We start from the raw sequence: 18,570 nt of genomic DNA, 5'->3' as shown, positions 1-18,570 counted from the left end.
AACAACGAGGTACACCGGGGATTAAAACATGATGTTTTAAAAACAATGAACACACGCTTCATGACAGGGGCGAGACTGCACTTCGCAAACACAAGCGAAATAAGGACAAAAAAAGTGTTAAAGGGGCAAAAAGTGAAAAAATAAAAAATAAAACTAATAAAATTCTGCTATGTGCCAGAATCGGACCCCTGATCTTGAGCTTCAATTACACTGGCCGCTTAATGATATTTAAAAACTACGGGCCCGGCTTAATCCGAAGGTACCTTTAGTATTGTATTTTTATTTAAAAAGGGTACTGATGCGAAAAATAATGCGTAACTTTCAAAAATTGTCAACATAACAAAATTTGGACTGTTACCTGTTCACGGCTGATTCCTATTAAGAGTACTGAAAACACGTTTATTTCTAGAGAAGACTAAAACATCTGTTTTTTTTTTTAATTTTATCATTTCAGAATTCGGTCGGTCGTGGTTGGGATATTCAACAAAGTCCAAAAATGGGTAAAACGTTACAGGTTTCTTACATCCATAGCAAACTCCTTGCTAAAATTGAAAAAATTAGCTCATGCAGAATATACCCATAGAAATTAATCTTTCGATCTGGCCCTTAGCTTCAGGTTTGGCAACGCAGATTTCGAGAAAACCAAAATTTTCCAGTAACGAACAAAATTGAAAAAATGAAATTTTGATACGTTCAATTTTGCTTTTCTGGGAAACTTGAAGTCTTTTCAATTTTGTTATTTATTTCATCAAGGAAGAAGTCGCCACTCAAAAATTAGATGAAAAGATATAATGCTACGCAGCTTAAGTAAATCACTTACAATAAAAAAAAATGTTGCCAAACATATGAACACTTTTATTTGCGGCTGCGCTGTGTCATCAACTTAAAGGTAGCATAAATCTTCTGCTGATTTAACTCTACTAAAGTGCAAAAACATGGAATATTAAACAGTTTTGTGAGCAATACAAACTACACTTGAGTGAAAAAAATGACAGCATGATTATTCAGAGATTAGATCCCTTCACTACGCGGAATTCCCACTTTTGATACCTTGTTACAATATCGCTCCCTTTTCCGGCAGACCATTTCTATAAGTTTTCTAATGGCGACAAAAATACTAATTTTGAGGAGGATCTCGCATTTTTTTCACAAATTTTTTTGAGACCCAGAAAATTTTAACAAAATAGGGTCTTTAAGGTGTTTGGGTGCTCGGAAAATCAGTACAGTCGATTTTTAAAAAAGGGGTCAACACATAAAAGTGTCAACATAATAGTTGCCTCGTAAGCAGGACAAAAAGCGCCAACCATTCATTTTTGCAAAAAGCACATTAACACCGGCAAAGCATAGCATTGTAAGCTATCGAATAGAACATAGACATATGAGATTGTGCCGATAGAGAATAGTTTGGGATATAATGATTGCCTCCTTGAAAGAAAAATCAACTTCAGAAAAAGCAAAGAAAAGCTCAACCATTATCAATCAACGAGCTTAGTATTTAACCAGTGACCACAAAATCGACAATATGTCAGCAGATCCCCGTTGGTATAAACATGCCATAAGAAATTCGTATCATAAAAACATCCTCAGCAATTAAGATTTGAAACTTTTAACTTTTACACCACAACCGACCTGAATCATTTTAAAAATAAAACAGAGGCGAACCGGAGCTATGCACCAACTGCGATACGTCAAAAAATAATAGAACTGCAGCTAGCCGACAAAAAAATAGGACAAAAACACTGATTCGAAAACTTTTTTTTAAAAATAGAAAAATTAGTACCGAACTGTTTTATTTACTGAGGTTCGATTCGAAGAAACATACTGAAAAAACCTGTGGAAAGTTTTGTGCAAAGTAAAACGGGTTGAATGGCAATCTGAAATTTTACAAGAACTAATTAGTAAAGAAACGTAACAAAAAATTTCAACGAAAAATAAAGCGAGAGCTGTCGTAATACAATCAAAGTTTGCATCAAAGCCGTCGATTGCCACCAGAACGCGAGTACTCGTCAACAGTTTGCTCTTTTTTGTTTTCTAATTTTACAGAAAAACAAAAAAATCGTACTAACCTGGAACTCAACAACTTCAAGCATAAATTTTTAGATAACTATACTCAAGCTAATAGTGATCTGATAAAAAGGTTGTTTTGTAATTAAACTATAATAAATCTGTATTTGCCTCCTTCCTTGTTTTTCCACAACATTTTTTATTTGTAATTCTGTACGTGTGACGATTTCACTTGGAAACGATTTATTATTATATTAGAAAGAATTGTTTTCAGAGACCTACATAACAGTTCAAACATTGATCAAGGCTCTTACGCCGATGCGTTGCCAGATTCAAACTTTGCCAGACAGATGTTATCAGACTTTTAAAATGTAGGCTTTGTAGCTTAATGTTTCGATGTGGAAGGGCGAATAATTTAACACTCAAATTAAGGTATGCAGATTGGTTGCAAAATTGAGGAGGGTGGGTATTCAGAAGATCCGAAATGAAAAATCAGTCCCATTTGTAAAATTAATCGCTTTAGTACCAAAAATATTCAATTGGCCAAACGATTACTCAGCCGAATATTTTAAGCTTTTGGTTTAAGGTAGTCCATGGGCCCGCTACGCGCGCGTCGTCGCTTCGCGGCAATAACCGGCTTTAATTTTGTTGGCAAGCTCACAACACGTTGGCAAGCTTCTGTTGGCAAGCTCGCAACACTTTGGTGCGACTGCGGCGGTCATTATTCTGCTGGTTAATTTTATGCTGTTTGAACAGAAAATTGAGTTAACAATTCGTTGGATCACGATTCGATCAATCAGAATGCGAGAAATTTAATGAATCTTGGTACAAATGCGACTTCACCTAAAATACAGGTTAAAACAGGAGCTGTGAAAATTTGACGCAGGTTGACCTTTGATGAGGCGTTGCAGTCGTTCTCAATTTGAACCAACCAATCAGATTCTAGCAACTTAATATTATATTTCTATTTTTTATTATTATTTTATTAATTTGAGTGCAAATATAAAAATCCGCAGCCTAAATTGTGCTTTAAGACTTGCAAGGGGAACTTTAAAAAATATCGCGCATTTTAGTAGCCGTGACCTGTACAAAGCCAGAAGCTTGGTCCGAATTTGAAGATTTATCGATGAACACATTTGACTATTTCACGATCGAAGCAAAGATATTTCACGCCGAAAATCTCTTAATTAAATTTCTACACAAAGGGCGGATTTGAACAAAAAATTGGGATAAAAGCAAACACCTGTGGATCACGTATTAAGCAGAAGAAAATTCTTTCAACTCAATTATCAAAACTTTTGAAGAAACAAAATTTAAATTGTACTCCTTGCAGTGTAAAGCAGCTTTGTTTGTCATAAAACTTTCTCTTAAACGAATTCAAACATATTTGAAGACAGGAAAAAAGAATCAGATCAATGAAACAAAGAGTTTTAAAAGTTCAAATCCTCAACCCTCACTCCCAAATACCATTTGTGATCCATCCTTTTTTACTCGCCAATCAAACAGGGCAATTTTCTTTTGCGTTTTAATTGGCTTAAGCTGATAAATAAAAGCTTTGTTAGCAAAATAGGTCTGCCTCTTGACTAGTTTGCATTTATAATTGTCTGCTTCTATACGCCTCTCTACTTTCCCATGGCCGCTTAGAAGACTTGAGCCAGATTCAGACGATAATTGAAGCAAAGTTCAAGAATGCCCACGGGTCATTAAAGATGAAATAAATTCCCATTCAGTGGAGTTTGTAACACGGACTTATTTACATAAATTAAAGGCTAATGAGGGTAGTTGAGGTTGAAATTTGGTTAAATTGTTGACTAGACCCGATGTAAGAAATGTTCCAAAATTGCACCTTTGAATTTGATTAGTTTCGCTTCGCTCAGTGTTTGCCTTTTTCATGCAAGATCGCAATACAGAATCAAGTGGCGGAAAAAATAACTGCTAACTAATTAATTTAGCGCAAATGGTTGATTGACCCCCACGATTCAATAATTGTTTTTGTTAATGATTGATTCGTTGCCACATAATTCAGGTTCGCATCAAGTTTCTGACGAACTTTCTCCATGATCTACATGACATTCTTCATGACGATTTTCTCTTTTTCTTCTTTGAGATCTTCGGAAAAAATGATCAAAAAATGCAAAATTTCGATCACAAAAAAACGCTTCTATTGCCGCAAAATGTTTCGGATCTACTTAGCAATTGCCCCCTTTTAAGAAAAAAGGGGGGGGGGCAGTTGTTAAGTAGATTAAAATAACGCACTTTTGACCAATCAGATAGCAGCAAAATTAGGTTTCTCATTACAAAGCTCTAGCGCTAATTTACTTCTTTTATTAATAGGGGTGGCAATTCTATAGTAGATACCAAAGGGAGGGCGATTGTTAAGTAGATCCAATTTCTTTTGTTTAGAGTTTGGTCCTTATTCTGGTCTTTATTTAAAAAAAGATTCGCCTTGACTCGTCTATACGAAGCCGCGACAAAGCAATCAACAAACTTTAAACCAAATCCCTCGCTTTGTATCTTCAAGCTCTAAATAAATCAGATTCTTAATTTCACTGCACGACAATCCATCAAATTCCATGATATCCATCCATGGTACATCTTACGGATCTTGTTAACTATTTTCCCCTCTATAATACCTTGTAACGAATCCCCCCATCCGCCCTATAAAAAAGAATTGAACAGTTAAGCGTATACAAATTTTGTACCTTGTTATATTGGGGAGGAAATAGTTAACAAGATATCCCATCTTACTAATCCATGACATCTTCATGACACTGTGAGTCGGTAAGAAAGCCAACGAGACTGCTCGTATCAGGGCAAAGCCCTGAATGTTCCGACTGCCTGTTAGGTCTATGGAGCAGTAATAACATTTAAAAATAAATGTAAGGAAATTTGAAAATTTTTTTGTAACAAAATTTAAGATTTTTTGTGAAATCATCCCCCCACACGCCATATAAAGTTCAAAGTGATAAATTTCGCTCCTAGTAACAAATCAATTATGGAAAATTAGCTTCCTTCAACCAATTTGGAGCATTTTCTAAGACGAACCAAATCTCCGCTTATGCGTTAATAGCGCGTAATATATCGCGAGTTAATTGTCCCAAATTGGCCATAATGGCAATCTTTGAACCCTTATAACTTTACAAAAAAAGATCACAGGTGAAATATCTTTTCAAATTCAAGCTCAAGACAACAATGCCTTTTGAATGATAAAAAAAATTCCGTCAAAAATGGCTAGTCAAAAAGTCGAAATTTGTCTGAGGAAAAAAAACCCACCCCGAGCACAAATATTCCGTTACTTTCGTAACCAAAGTCGGAACAATAAAATAAGCATACAAACCATAGTCCAACGATTGATTTTTGAAGAGCAGATTTTTTTTTTAAAGCAAAAGAAACTGCGGAGTCCTTGAAAGAAGAGTCCCGCGAAAGCAGTGTTCAACGGAAAAAATCAAGTACCCGCTTGCAATTACCTTGCTAATCGCAATGGTAAAAAGAGTTCTAGGTTGGCTATGGACCGCATTCTCACGAAAAGGTGATTGGAGCAGTGTAGTATATTTTCAAAAGAATTATTAAAACAGAAAAAAAAAACCTTTTTTTCAGGAATAAGGTTGTGTTCTGGGCTATTAAGGTTGCGCTCTAGGCTATTAACTTTTTAGTTTGTGTTCAAGGCTATTAAGAAATCGGAATCCGAGGTATAAAACTTCAAAACTTAAGTGCGATATCCAATGACTATTTGAGAGCATTTTTCACACAGAGGCGAAGCTGCGCAACACTTGCGCTACAAAACCAGAAAGTCGCAAAAAATTGGAAAATGTCGAAAAACAAGATCTATCAAAACGAATCAGGCTAGTTTTGAAACAAAAACATGCCAGGACAAAAAATGTGGACTCGAATCGGAAGAAAGTTCACCGAGCGGTAACAAACCCAACATAACAAACCCAAAAAAGTTAAAAAGTCCCACTTCCCTCAAAACACGCATATACGAAAATTTTTTGCTCTATAACGAGGCCAAATTGCCAAAACTTTGTCGGAACAATCAAGTAAAATGAAATAAGAACAAAGGGAGCGTTCATGTTGCAGAAAACGCTTACATCTCAGCTTACAAGCCTATATAATTTGGGCCCGAAACATATCAAGCCAGGAAAAAACACAAAAAAGCCGAAAAAAGTTGCCTTGAAAAACTTGAGGCCTTATTTCTATAAATATTTTAGCAATTTGTGCAATCCAGTGAGCATAAATAATATGTTTAACTTAAAACGACTCTCAATTAGGTCACTAAGCCGATTAAAAAAGCAGAACTCATTTGGGCAGAACAGTTTGAAGCCAAAACAAAAACAAAAATATACGAAGTCGAGAAATTACGAACAACACAAGTAAATCAAAACACTTACAAAAAAAAATGTGAAAAGCGTACATCAAAAAGAAAACAATTACACGAGGTGGCAACTGAGAAGACAAATTATAAGCCGAAAAATAATAAGCCGATAATTTTTTGACACCAAATATTTCCCGTTTAAATAAAACAGGTCCTGTCATTTTTAAATTGATAGGACCATTGCCGCCCCAGGCGTATTCTCCATGCCTGTATTTTTCCGGAGACACATAGAAATTTGAATTCGAGATAAACTGAACCTAAATTTACCGTTTCCAACTTTGAACATTCTGGAGCGAAGTTATTTAAGGGAAAAGGCTAGTAACAGAGTACAATACACTTGCTTATCGCAAGAGTAATAAGTATTTAGCACCAGAAGCTGCTATCTAGATTTTACACGCTAATGCCTCGATGCAATGCAAACTAGCGAATAGATAGGGATATGAACCCTGCAAATAATCAAACATTTTAAAAAAAAAGAACGTTGAAATAAATGTTTGTCAAGAGTTTGGTCTAGATTGATGTTCGATTTACGGAAAAATTCTTATTTCATGCATATTAAAAAACCATTGGATGATGTATTCAATGGAACAGCAGAATTTTGGATCTAAACGCACGCTGTTCACCTCTAGACCAAGTGGAAATACGGTTCCATAATGAATAAAGCCAAAAATCTTCCAGATTTATGCGAAAAATTGTTGACGGGAAAAAAGTCTAGTTCCCGATAACAAGTCATTTGCTCTTGCCAGTAAAATTATATCCAAACGCCTCACATTAAGCGCATTTTTGATCAAATAACCGATCAGATTGAAAAATTTTGATGAAGCACGGACAAAATTACGGGTATTGTCTTTCACAAGATCTGAATACGATACGATTGCTTTCATTCGTTAAAAAAAAATAAACTAATTGAAAACCCGATAAAATGGCAAGGAGCTACAAAAAGACGATAGTAGAAAACAAGGCAGTTAAATTTACCTTCAAACAACGAGGTACACCGGGGATTAAAACATGATGTTTTAAAAACAATGAACACACGCTTCATGACAGGGGCGAAACTGCACTTCGCAAACACAAGCGAGATAAGGACAAAAAAGTGTTAAAGGGGGTAAAAGTGAAAAAATAAAAAGATTAACCTAATAAAGTTCTGCTATGTGCCAGAATCGAACCCCTGATCTTGAGCTTCAATTACACTGGCCGCTTAATGATATTTAAAAACTACGGGCCCGGCTGAATCCGAAGGTACCTTTAGTATTGTATTTTTAAAAAGTGTACTGATGCGAAAAATAATGCGTAACTTTCAAAAATTGTCAACAAAACAAAATTTGGACTGTTACCTGTTCACGGCTGATTCCTATTAAGAGTACTGAAAACACGTTTATTTCTTAGAGGAGACTAAAACATCAGTTTTTTTTTCAATTTTATCATTTCAGAATTCGGTCGGTCGTGGTTGGGATATTGAACAAAGTCCAGAAATGGGTAAAACGTTACAGGTTTCTTACATCCATAGCAAACTCCTTGCTAAAATTGAAAAAATTAGCTCATGCAGAATATACCCATAGGAATTAATCTTTCGATCTGGCCCTTAGCTTCAGGTTTGGCAACGCAGATTTCGAGAAAACCAAAATTTTCCAGTAACGAACAAAATTGCAAAAATGAAGTTTTGATACGTTCAATTTTGCTTTTCTGGGAAACTTGAAGTCTTTTCAATTTTGTTATTTTTTTTTCATCAAGGAAGAAGTCGCCACTCAAAAATTAGATGAAAAGATATAATGCTACGCAGCTGAAGTAAATCACTTACAATAAAAAAAAATGTTGCCTAACATATGCGCACTTTTATTTGCGGCTGCGCTGTGTCATCAAATTAAGGGTAGCATAAATCTTCTGCTGATTTAACTCTACTAAAGTGCAAAAACATGGAATATTAAAAAGTTTTGTGAGCAATACAAACTACACTTGAGTGAAAAAAATGACAGCATGATTATTAAGAGATTAGATTCCTTCACTACGCGGAATTCCCACTTTTGATACCTTGTTACAATATCGCTCCCTTTTCCGGCAGACCATTTCTATAAGTTTTCTAATGGCGACAAAAATACTAATTTTGAGGAGGATCTCGCATTTTTTTCACAAATTTTTCTGAGACCCAGAAAATTTTAACAAAATAGGGTCTTTATGGTGTTTGGATGCTCGGAAAATCAGAAGTCGATTTTTAAAAAAGGGGTCAACACATAAAAGTGTCAACATAATAGTTGCCTCGTAAGCAGGACAAAAAATTCCAACCATTCATTTTTGCAAAAAGCATATTAACACCGTCAAAGCGCAGCATTGTAAGCTATCGAATAGAACATAGACATATAAGATTGTGCCGATAGAGAATAGTTTGGGATATAATGATTGCCTCCTTGAAAGAAAAATCAACTTCAGAAAAAGCAAAGAAAAACTCAACCATTATCAATCAACAAGCTTAGTATTTAACCAGTGACCACAAAATCGACAATATGTCAGCAGATCCCCGTTGGTATAAATATGCCATAAGAAATTCGTATCATAAAAACATCCTCAGCAATTAAGATTTGAAACTTTCAACTTTTACACCACAACCGACCTGAATCATTTTAAAAATAAAACAGAGGCGAACCGGAGCTATGCACCAACTGCGATACGTCAAAAAATAATAGAACGGCAGCTAGCCGACAAAAAATAGGACAAAAACACTGATTCGAAAACTTTATTTTAAAAATAGAAAAATTAGTACCGAACTGTTTTATTTACTGAGGTTCGATTCGAAGAAACATACTGAAAAAACCACAATTGTCAGTTAGAAATAGGTATTGAAAAACAAAAAATTCTTCGAACGGTTACTGAGCAAACACCACTTGGCTAGACGACAAATGTCCCAAAATAAATTGCTATTAAAATATTTGCGCTAAAACCCCATTCAACAACCATTTTTAACAACCCGTTCAAGAGCATAAATGCAATAAAAAACTGTGGCCGTTCAAACGACAAATTATGAGGCAATCGAGTAGATATATTATTAGCCGAAACCATTTAAGCCAAAAAAAAGTGGCAAAAAAACTAAAACAACCAGCATCAGTAAAAAAGACCAAAATAAGAGTTGCTTTGAAAGCAACAACAAAAGTTCGAATGAAACGGCCAATTAAAATGCAAAAATATTCACCGAATCTGATACCGAGCATTTCATCAGAACAGACACGCCAACTGATTTTGTTAAAATAGTTGTTAACCCAAAAAAAAGTCGCAATTACTCGCAATTACGATATCAAAACAGCTAGCAGCAAAAAGACCGCAAATTATACCCGAAAAAAATGGAAAAGGCTTAAGGAAGAAAAGAGAGGAGATAAAAGAGATGCAAATTTAACCAATTTTGACCTATCAAAAGATCCATTGGATCTAAGAAATGAAACATTTTTCTGTTTTCCGCTTGATGACACACCTAAAAACAAGCCGTGCCGGCTTAATAGTCTTCTCCAAACAAAATAGATTTATTTTTTGTAAGATGATACAAATAACTCTAACTAGATATAGTTGCAAACAGTTTATTAGTATATCACTATTAATTTTAGTACATAGCCAGCAAACAAATGAAAAAATACCAAAAATAGAAAAAAAACTGAAAGCTCTTTGGATTTTAAGACTCTTTTATGACACACAATTTCTCAATAAAAACAAACCAATTTGAGAAAACTGGATCAATGGGTATTTTTTGTTTCACTGAAAAATTAAAACCCACTTTCGAAACTTGAGTCAATCACGTTTTTTTCATCACTCGCACTTTCATCAATGGAGCTACTTCCATGTTACTTCCGTTTACCATGTGAATTCAATTGAGTTCAAAAAAAATCAAAAGCCAAAACGCGAAAAACCAAATTTCCGGCTACAGAACCACGAGACCATTTTTTAACTGATAGTATTGAAAAAGGTAAGGTAATTTTTATTAAGGCGAAGGAAAGTCAATGGCCTGACATTTTTCAGACAATTTACTAAAATCAGACACTTCATGAAACTCCAGTTAATATCTTTTTTCAGTTTGAAAAAAAATCAAAAAAGAAATATAAATTGATTAATCAAAAAAATCAGCACACTTCATTATACCATTACGATTTAGCTAAACTATGAGTTGTTTTCCGTCATGAAAACTATAGGCCAATGATTTATTGATAAAATCAAGTTGACTCGATTTTGATTAATTATTGTCCCCATATAGCGCCAATAATTTTAATGACAAATAAACAACTACCAACTCATAAATTTCACACCTCAATGTTAAGAAAAACTGCGAAAAAGCACAAGCACAAAATATTTTCACTATCAAAGCTACAATCAAATTCAATAAAACGATTCAAACAAAAACAATATCCAAACTTTCACAATAAACTCATATTAAAAGATTACAATTCAATGTCGACTTAATTTTTACTGCTTGAAAAACATCCCAAGAGTTCTTTGTCCCTTAACGCGTTCTACAGTTTTTTTAACTACTTTATTTTTAATTTGTTTTTGCTCCTTCGGCTGTTCTTTCGGGTCACTTTTCTGCCGTTTACTCTTCGAGGGTTTTTCAATTAAAGTTTTTTTATCAATCGCATTTTCCTCCTCATGGATCTTGCGTTTAACCTCTTTTTTGACTTCCATTTTTTCGTTCTCTGTATTTTTGCTAGCTTTCAGGTTTTGCTTAAACTTAGCTATTTTATCTTCTTCAAAATCAAACTCTTCTGCGACAATAGTTTTCTCGTGTTGAGACTGGTCAATGCAGCTTTCATTATCTTCACCAGCAAACATTGCCGAACATCTTGAACTCTCGTCCTCTAAAAACTCCATATCCTTCGCTCCAAAAAACGGAGTCTCTGGAGTTTTAGCCCAGTTCATTTCTTGCGATTTCCTCGATTGCTTAAGAGGCGTTTTTGGATCTTTCGCTACTTCAACTTCGACTACACAATCGGAAATAACCCTTTCAAAAGTTAATCCAACTGCCGGTGATTTGAAAGCATTTAGAATCGGCGTGTGATTTAACTTCTCCGAACTAAAGTTGAGATTAGTCACGCTTCTTATTGAGTGAATAACATTCAACTTTATCACCATTTTGTGAAGCAGTTTGAACGCCTCGCGACCTGCTAAAGTTCCTCCGCTGTTGGGAGTTTTTGGAGACGGTGCCGACAAATCAATCGCACAAACTTCCTTTAAGCATTGCCACAATTCATTGTACACACATTCGACAAATGGTTTATGCTCTTGTGATCTCTTGCAGCTACAAAACTCTTTCTGCAAAGTCTGCAGAACACGTTTTATCGCAATTTTAGGCGACAAACTATAGTCTTCTAAATGAGCCCTTAGTCTATCCACGAAGTCAACATACTCGGCCAGACCCTTCATATGTTGGAAAATTGAGCTCTTCGAGCTAGGTCTATAACCTTTGCCTCCCAAACGAACTTGGGTGATGAGAGACAAGGCTGTTTGGAACATAGGCATTTCTTTTTCCAGTGAGCTCTTCTTAAGAGCTTTGAATACAGCCGATTCCAATTCACGGTCTGGGACATTTAATGTTCTCGCTAGAGACAACTCGCATCGAGAATTTACAAGTAGAGTCAAATATGCGGCCCATGCAGAAAAAAGACTCAGATGATTCTCGGGCAATTCTTTCAAAAACGTTATTCGATTCTCTTCGGCGGCAGATTTGAGGTCGAAATCGGTGGAACCATCAGCGCACTTCAGGTCAAATTTCTGTCTTATTTTATTAAGAATCACGATTTCCAACGGGTGCAAGTTACATTCAACATCAGCACATTCGAGAGCAAACAAAACATCGTGCCCTGACGCTTCTAGGAATTCGAGTTTTTGGACGAATAAATCGAGAGCTTCCATTATATCATATTTGTTATTTTCAGATAGAAATGATTTGAAAGCCTGTGAGTCCGGTTCGTCTAAATTTTCTTTGAACATTTGTTCCAGAAAAGTTATTTCAGACTTGTTGTCCGCTGTATCGACAAACAAAACAGAGTTACTATCTTCGTTTGAGACCGAGAACTGCTGCAATTCTGAAATTTTTGGCTTTAGGGCAATCTGTTGTAGTTTGCGGTCGTTCAGGGCTAATTTGTGAGCTAGCTGAGAGTCGGTGGGCGAAACGAACAGTTTCTCTTGACCCAGATCTTCTGAAGTACCTAGAAAAATTTCGATTATTTACAATCAAAGCCAAAATAGCAAAAGTGAACAAAAGAATTATTTTTAACAAACTTAATCAGCTTAGGTTATATGGTACTTGACAATTTCTTAGCAGCAGGGAAGGATTTAACGGCGTTTTTTTAGCTTGAATTTTTCGCACATTGAACTTCTCGTAAATTTTTTCAAAAATCCGCTTATGGCGCAGCAAATTTTGGCATGGAAAGGTCTTCTAAGTGCTCAAGCAGAGCTCGAAAATTAATGAGGTCAAGCCACAAAATGTCTTCCCCAACTTCTCGGTTTCTTTGCAAATAATCCACCTTTCCTCTCCAAAAAAAATGCTAGATGCGTTCCTAATTAACAGCAAACTGGAAATGAGATTTCTCATGCGAAGTATCTATATACAAACTACAAAGCTTTCGCGAGTAGCCAATTGCCATATAGAAGCTCAGAATAAAACGAACTCAGTGGATCAGTGGTTCTTCCAAAAAAGTGTTCGCATTCTATTGAAGAATTGTCTTCTATATTTCTTCAAAACTTTTCCTGATTGAGAATTTAATTGAAATTGTGCCACAGGATTAAGTGATTAAGCTAATAGAAGCATAACTCGCCTCTATAAAAGCAGGAGTAAACTCGGATCTCTTAGCCTCTCATTCCAGCGGAAAATTAGTCTGAACAGCAGTCATAAGCATAACTATTTTTCTCGCTACAGAGCAAACTTTTTCAACACAGAGGCGAAGCGAGAATACGACAAAAAGCAGCTTTAGAAAGCAATAAAAAATAGAGCTAAGCCTCGAATTAGAAAAAATTCGGCAAAGTCTAGGATTCGACCTGCGACCTACGGCAATCAAGAGATTTTGAGTCTCACGCACTAACCACTCACTCTTAAGCAAATAAAAACACAAATAATAGTCACGAATAAATCAGCTACACATGCTAACAAATTGCCACTGCCATCAGCAAAAGTGGCACCAAATACAAATAGACGCAAATTTGCAAGTAAAAATTTGGAATATAACAGACTGAAGGCATCCACGCCAACTTTGCGAGATATATTGAGTTAGAAAATTGCGAGATATAAGAATTGCGAGATATTTTGAGCTAGAAAATTTTTGAAAACGAGTTTTTATTATAATATTATAATGTTCTTGGAAATAAATAGCTTTTTTTTCGGTTCATTTGATGAATTAAAAACGCATAAACTGTGTAAAACTTTTTTCAGTTCATTTGATGAGTTAAAATGCGTCAACTATAGTAGTATGCGAATGTCAAAGCACATGCTATCAAAAAGCTGTAAAGGTGCATCAAAGATGACACCAATATTTGCGACATGGGTTAGCGTCAGCTTAGTGTATTATTAAGAACCTTCTTTTTTTTCCAACCCAAGCTGACGCTCGAGTAAAATTGTCAATAGCGATTATTGAAATTTTGTGAATAGCGATTCAAGGTTGAAAGGGCTCTAATATGATACCACACAGTGCCTCACCAAATATCAGAAAAAGCGAGGTAAGAACACCCTAGTAAAAACACGCAAGAAAAACGGATGTATCTGTACTGATCTTCAAGGCCCCTGCTTAAAATGCACCAAAAAAAAACGAAATAAAACGAAACCAATCACTCTCGGCAGCAAAAATGTAAAACTTCATTTTAACATCTCGCTCCAGGACGAAATCTTGATCGCTCCAGCTGCCCTTTCGGTTATCGTTTTTTGAGACAAAATTGAGAACAGCTTTAAAAAACTTCATCGAAATTTTACTTTAAGCAATATCAGCAGTAATTGACGTAATTGGTATCTACTAAATTATCGATGCGACCAACTACTTTGCCTCAATTCAACTTTAAATGATTTTGAGCGCAGTACAATTTTCACTTGGCTACTGAAGACAAACTGTTTATTTCCCAGCCAACCAGGAACCAATATTTTGCTCACACCTATACGCAAACCTTAGGCGAAATAAACATAGCAAGCAGACAGGAGACAAAAAATCAAGGAACTTAAGAAACTGAAAATCAAATTGAATTTTCATTTCCGGAGATTTAGTAAATCACGCAGAAGCTCTTTTATATTCAAACATCTTGCATGATTGATTTTCATTGCGCCGCATAACAGTAAGACTAGGGTGATTTTTGAAACTTGAAGACATTCAATCTTGTTCGCGCTATTTGAAATGTTGATATCAAAAAGCAAGCACAGGCGAAGCCAAAAGTAAAAACAACTAAAAAAATCGGCTACCTCTGAGGTTCGAACCTGTGACCTAGAGATTACGAGTCTCAAACACTAACCCCTCAGCCACGGAAGCTTAATGACCAAATGAATAGCCACAAATTAAGGAGGCACCAGATGCTATGCAATTTCCAAGGCTACAGTGAAATTTCCAAATAAGTGATCACTTTTGATGAACACTTTTATTTGCGAGTAAGGCTAGAAAAAAAATCGTAATAATACACTAAGCTGATCGCAAGTGTAAAAACGACGGAAATCTAAGACTTGATCAAATATCAAGATCCTCTTTCCGAAAAAAAAAACCATGAAGCGCCAACTCGTCAAAAGCGACAATTGGTCTAAAGCGATAACTCAAACCAGACGTTGTTTAGTAGTTTTTAATTAAAATTGGTGATTAAAAACTAGCTTTCAAAATGCATGATTGTAACTTTGGGTGCAATTAAAAAGCGCAACTGAATTATGCCAAAATTAGCGACGTTTATGAAATAACTAGCGCATGACTCGCACCTACGGTGCTTCAAATAGATCCTTGAACGTTAACAGAGCTTCTAAAGTACGAACTAAAATGCTAATTGCAACCGCAAAGATGAACTGGGCTCATGTATCAGGCGTTTCCACTTCATAAAAAACGCCTAATCTCGGAAAAGGATTTGAGCAGTCAAATGTAGAAGGCAGATTTGCAACGCCGAATGTGTAACGCGTCATTTCGGAAACCAAAAGGATTTGAGCAGTCACACTTAGAGGCTAGATTTGCAACGTAACGCTTGAATGTGCCCTGATAGCATCCCGCTATAGCGTTCAGAAATTCAACTTCGGTTATTTTTTTTATATCTAAGTTAAAAAACGCCATTTCTCGAAAAGCGAGAGGATTTGAGCAGTCATACTTCGATATCAGATTTTCAACCCCTGAATGTACCTTGACAGCACATCACTACAGGATTAAGAATTTCATGTTTGGTCATTTTTTTATATCTAAAATTTAAAAAAAAAATGAAAAATTCATTAAAAAAACGCCATATCTCAAAAACCAAAAGGATTTGAGCCATCATACTTGGACGCCAGACTTGCAACGCCTGAGTGTACCCTGACAGCAGCCCACTTTGTGGTTGAGAAATTCTAGTTCGGTTAGTTTTCTAATATCTAAGGGTTTCGAATATTTTTTTTTTAAATAAAAAAACCGCCATATCTCGAAAAGCATAAGGACTTGAGGAGTCATACTTGGACGCTTGATTTGCAACCCCTGAGTGTACTCTGACAGCTACACACTATAGGGTTGAGAGTTTCATGTTCGGTTAGTTTTCTATATAAGTTATTTGAAAAAAAAAATCAAAAAGACGCCATATCTCGAATACCAAAATGATTTGAGCAGTCATACTTGGACGTCAGATTTGCAACCCCTGAACTAATACCCTGGCCGTACCCCACTATAGGATTGAGACTTTCAAATTGAGTTAGCTTTTTATTTCTAAATTTTTTGAAAAAAAAAAGAAAAATCATAAAAAAACGCCGTATCTCGAAAACCGAAAAGATTTGAGCCGTTATACTTCGGCGCTAGATTTGCAACCCTTGAATGTACCCAGATAGCACCCACTAAAAGGTTGATAAATTAAAAAAATATAATTAAGTAAATTCAGAAACAAAAACTTTGATAATTTTACGTTGCGAATAAAGGAAAAAATGTAAGAGTCAAAGCATTCGAGCTCCAACAGTTTTTGAAACACGACTTCAGTAATTTTTTTCAACACTTGCAATGTTTTGGCCATTTAACAGACCAACATAGGTAGTTCCTTAACACGTGTAACAAGAAATTTATCAAGCGTTTTAATATACGATATAGCTTAAACGTGCAAAACCACTTTCGTTAAATATGCAAAAAGTCATAAGTTGAAAAAGTTTAAACATGCAAACATTAAGTTCTCTTAAAGATGTCAACATAGGGACTTCTTGAACATGTGTCACATTAAACGCTAATTAAATAATAGATAAATTACGTTAAAGCAACAATCCGTAGCCCTAAGAACACTTGAAATTATTTTTCTGTTTCACCTTTCTTTGCTTCTTAATTCTTACTGCATCAAAAGTATCTTCTGCAATTCACAATTAGTAAGCGCGGGACACATGAACTTGTTCTTGATGAATTAATTTTCAATAGAAACTAACAACTCCTTGTAAGACATCTGTCATAACATTCAACGAAAAGATAGTTAACAAACATGGCGAGCATAAAGAAGGCTAATTTTTTTGCGAAAAGAGCAAAGCATGACACAAAAGTTCCAAATGTGATAAACTCAATCTCGATTGATTGAACTTCTAAAAATTTACTAAAACAAAACCACTTTAAAGCAACTTGGGGGATTATCTTACACCTTTGACTTCTAGATAGTGTTTTGCATTTCATTGTTTTTTCAATGATAAAATTGATAATGTTTTTGATCAAAGGTTTTGTCGGTACCAATGGTCACTTGGTGCGAATAGTCGCGCTATGCAAATCATTTCTTTTTTTAAATTATTACCATTTGTAGCTTTCAACCATTGTCACTTTGGGTGAATTTTCATCCAACCTTTGACCCATAAAGCGATAAACCATATCGTTCATCAACACTAAAAAGGTTTTTCATTTCATCAAAGTTAATCTCGCCAAAACTTAATTTTATCCTCGTGGATCAATTATTGTTCTTACTTTGTTTTGTGATAATTTTTCAAATTCTTACAGTATTCATGATTAATTTTTGGAAGAAATGGAAATTATAATTACTCGGCTAATTATTCTGTCGACAAACTTCTGCATACGAAGCAAAAACTAGGGGGGTTGGCGTTGCGCATTGTAGCTATAGTGTTATGATTTCGCATAACATAGACCAGAAAATTGGCCTGAACGAATAAATACCCCCGAGAATATATATTCGTCACGTTTGGCGAAAACGACGAAACAATTATTTCGTTTTAAACTGCAGAAATTTGTCAAATTGAGATTCCATTTTCTATCTGGGATTTTCCAGTTAGCTTCGGGGCTTTCTTTGCGTTTTACGAGCCAATCCGAAGGAGACAATAGTGAACAAAATAGTGATGGCTTTCATCCTTAGTCGACAAAAACACTTCCTGTCGGTCTGAACAAAAGCTGAAGAAATGAATAAATTGTACATCTTTTAAGTCTAACAAGAAAGCCATTTTCTATCTTTCCAATTAACTATTATTGCAAACTTGGGTACAATTTTTTGACTTGAGGCTTAACTTACTGACGTAAGGCAGTGAACAAACAAAGTGAATCAGCGTCCTTTCCACATTTGTAAAACAATTGCCATTGAAAACAATTTCCTGATTGCCGTTAATTTTGCTAGATGTCATCGAGAACTCAACAGAATTCATTTTTACTAATAATATTTGATTGGCACTACTGATGTCCTCCTCTTGTTTGGACAACTTTTCCGTATTAATGCTATTCGCTCGATCAGCTCGATCGCATTGATGAACAAAAAGAGACAGTAAGTCTCGGTGTTCCAACTGAGACATTTGCGCCCCGCTCGAAATTTGATCCAAATCTCCCGGGGAGCAGACTAGAAATGATACCATTTTGTACGCGTGATCTGACAGCAGAAATGGTGAACAAATAATTTGATCGACAGCTACTAATCTAAAAAGGAGAAAGAGAACGAAATCATTAGCTTTAATGCTGCCTTTTTGCGACGAGCACATCAAATAATAATGTAATGACTTCCTCATTGGAAATGAAAAGACGGGTTCAAACGCATTTGACGTAATCCCCTTCAAATTATATTAATTTCGCAACACAGAATTT

The 18,570-nt window shown here is 35.4% G+C and overlaps 2 protein-coding genes across 2 annotated transcripts in view; one reads left to right on the top strand and one right to left on the bottom strand.

Annotated features, from left to right (window-relative positions):
- LOC134845246 (adenomatous polyposis coli homolog) overlaps positions 1-18,570 on the top strand; it is a 320,464-nt gene that overhangs the window by 56,216 nt on the left and 245,678 nt on the right. The window lies entirely within an intron of this gene.
- LOC134844485 (PCNA-interacting partner-like) lies at positions 10,574-18,402 on the bottom strand. The gene is made up of 2 exons (XM_063861189.1): positions 18,011-18,402; positions 10,574-12,552 (listed from the first exon to the last, which is right to left on the bottom strand). Exons 1-2 carry the CDS (start codon positions 18,342-18,344, stop codon positions 10,814-10,816), a joined length of 2,073 nt encoding a protein of 690 aa, XP_063717259.1. The 5' UTR covers positions 18,345-18,402; the 3' UTR covers positions 10,574-10,813.

Source organism: Symsagittifera roscoffensis, chromosome 4, assembly GCF_963678635.1.
Source record: "Symsagittifera roscoffensis chromosome 4, txSymRosc1.1, whole genome shotgun sequence".
NCBI lineage: Eukaryota > Metazoa > Xenacoelomorpha > Acoela > Convolutidae > Symsagittifera > Symsagittifera roscoffensis.
Note: the sequence above shows the minus strand (reverse complement) of the source record. Positions and strands in the feature narration are given on the sequence as shown.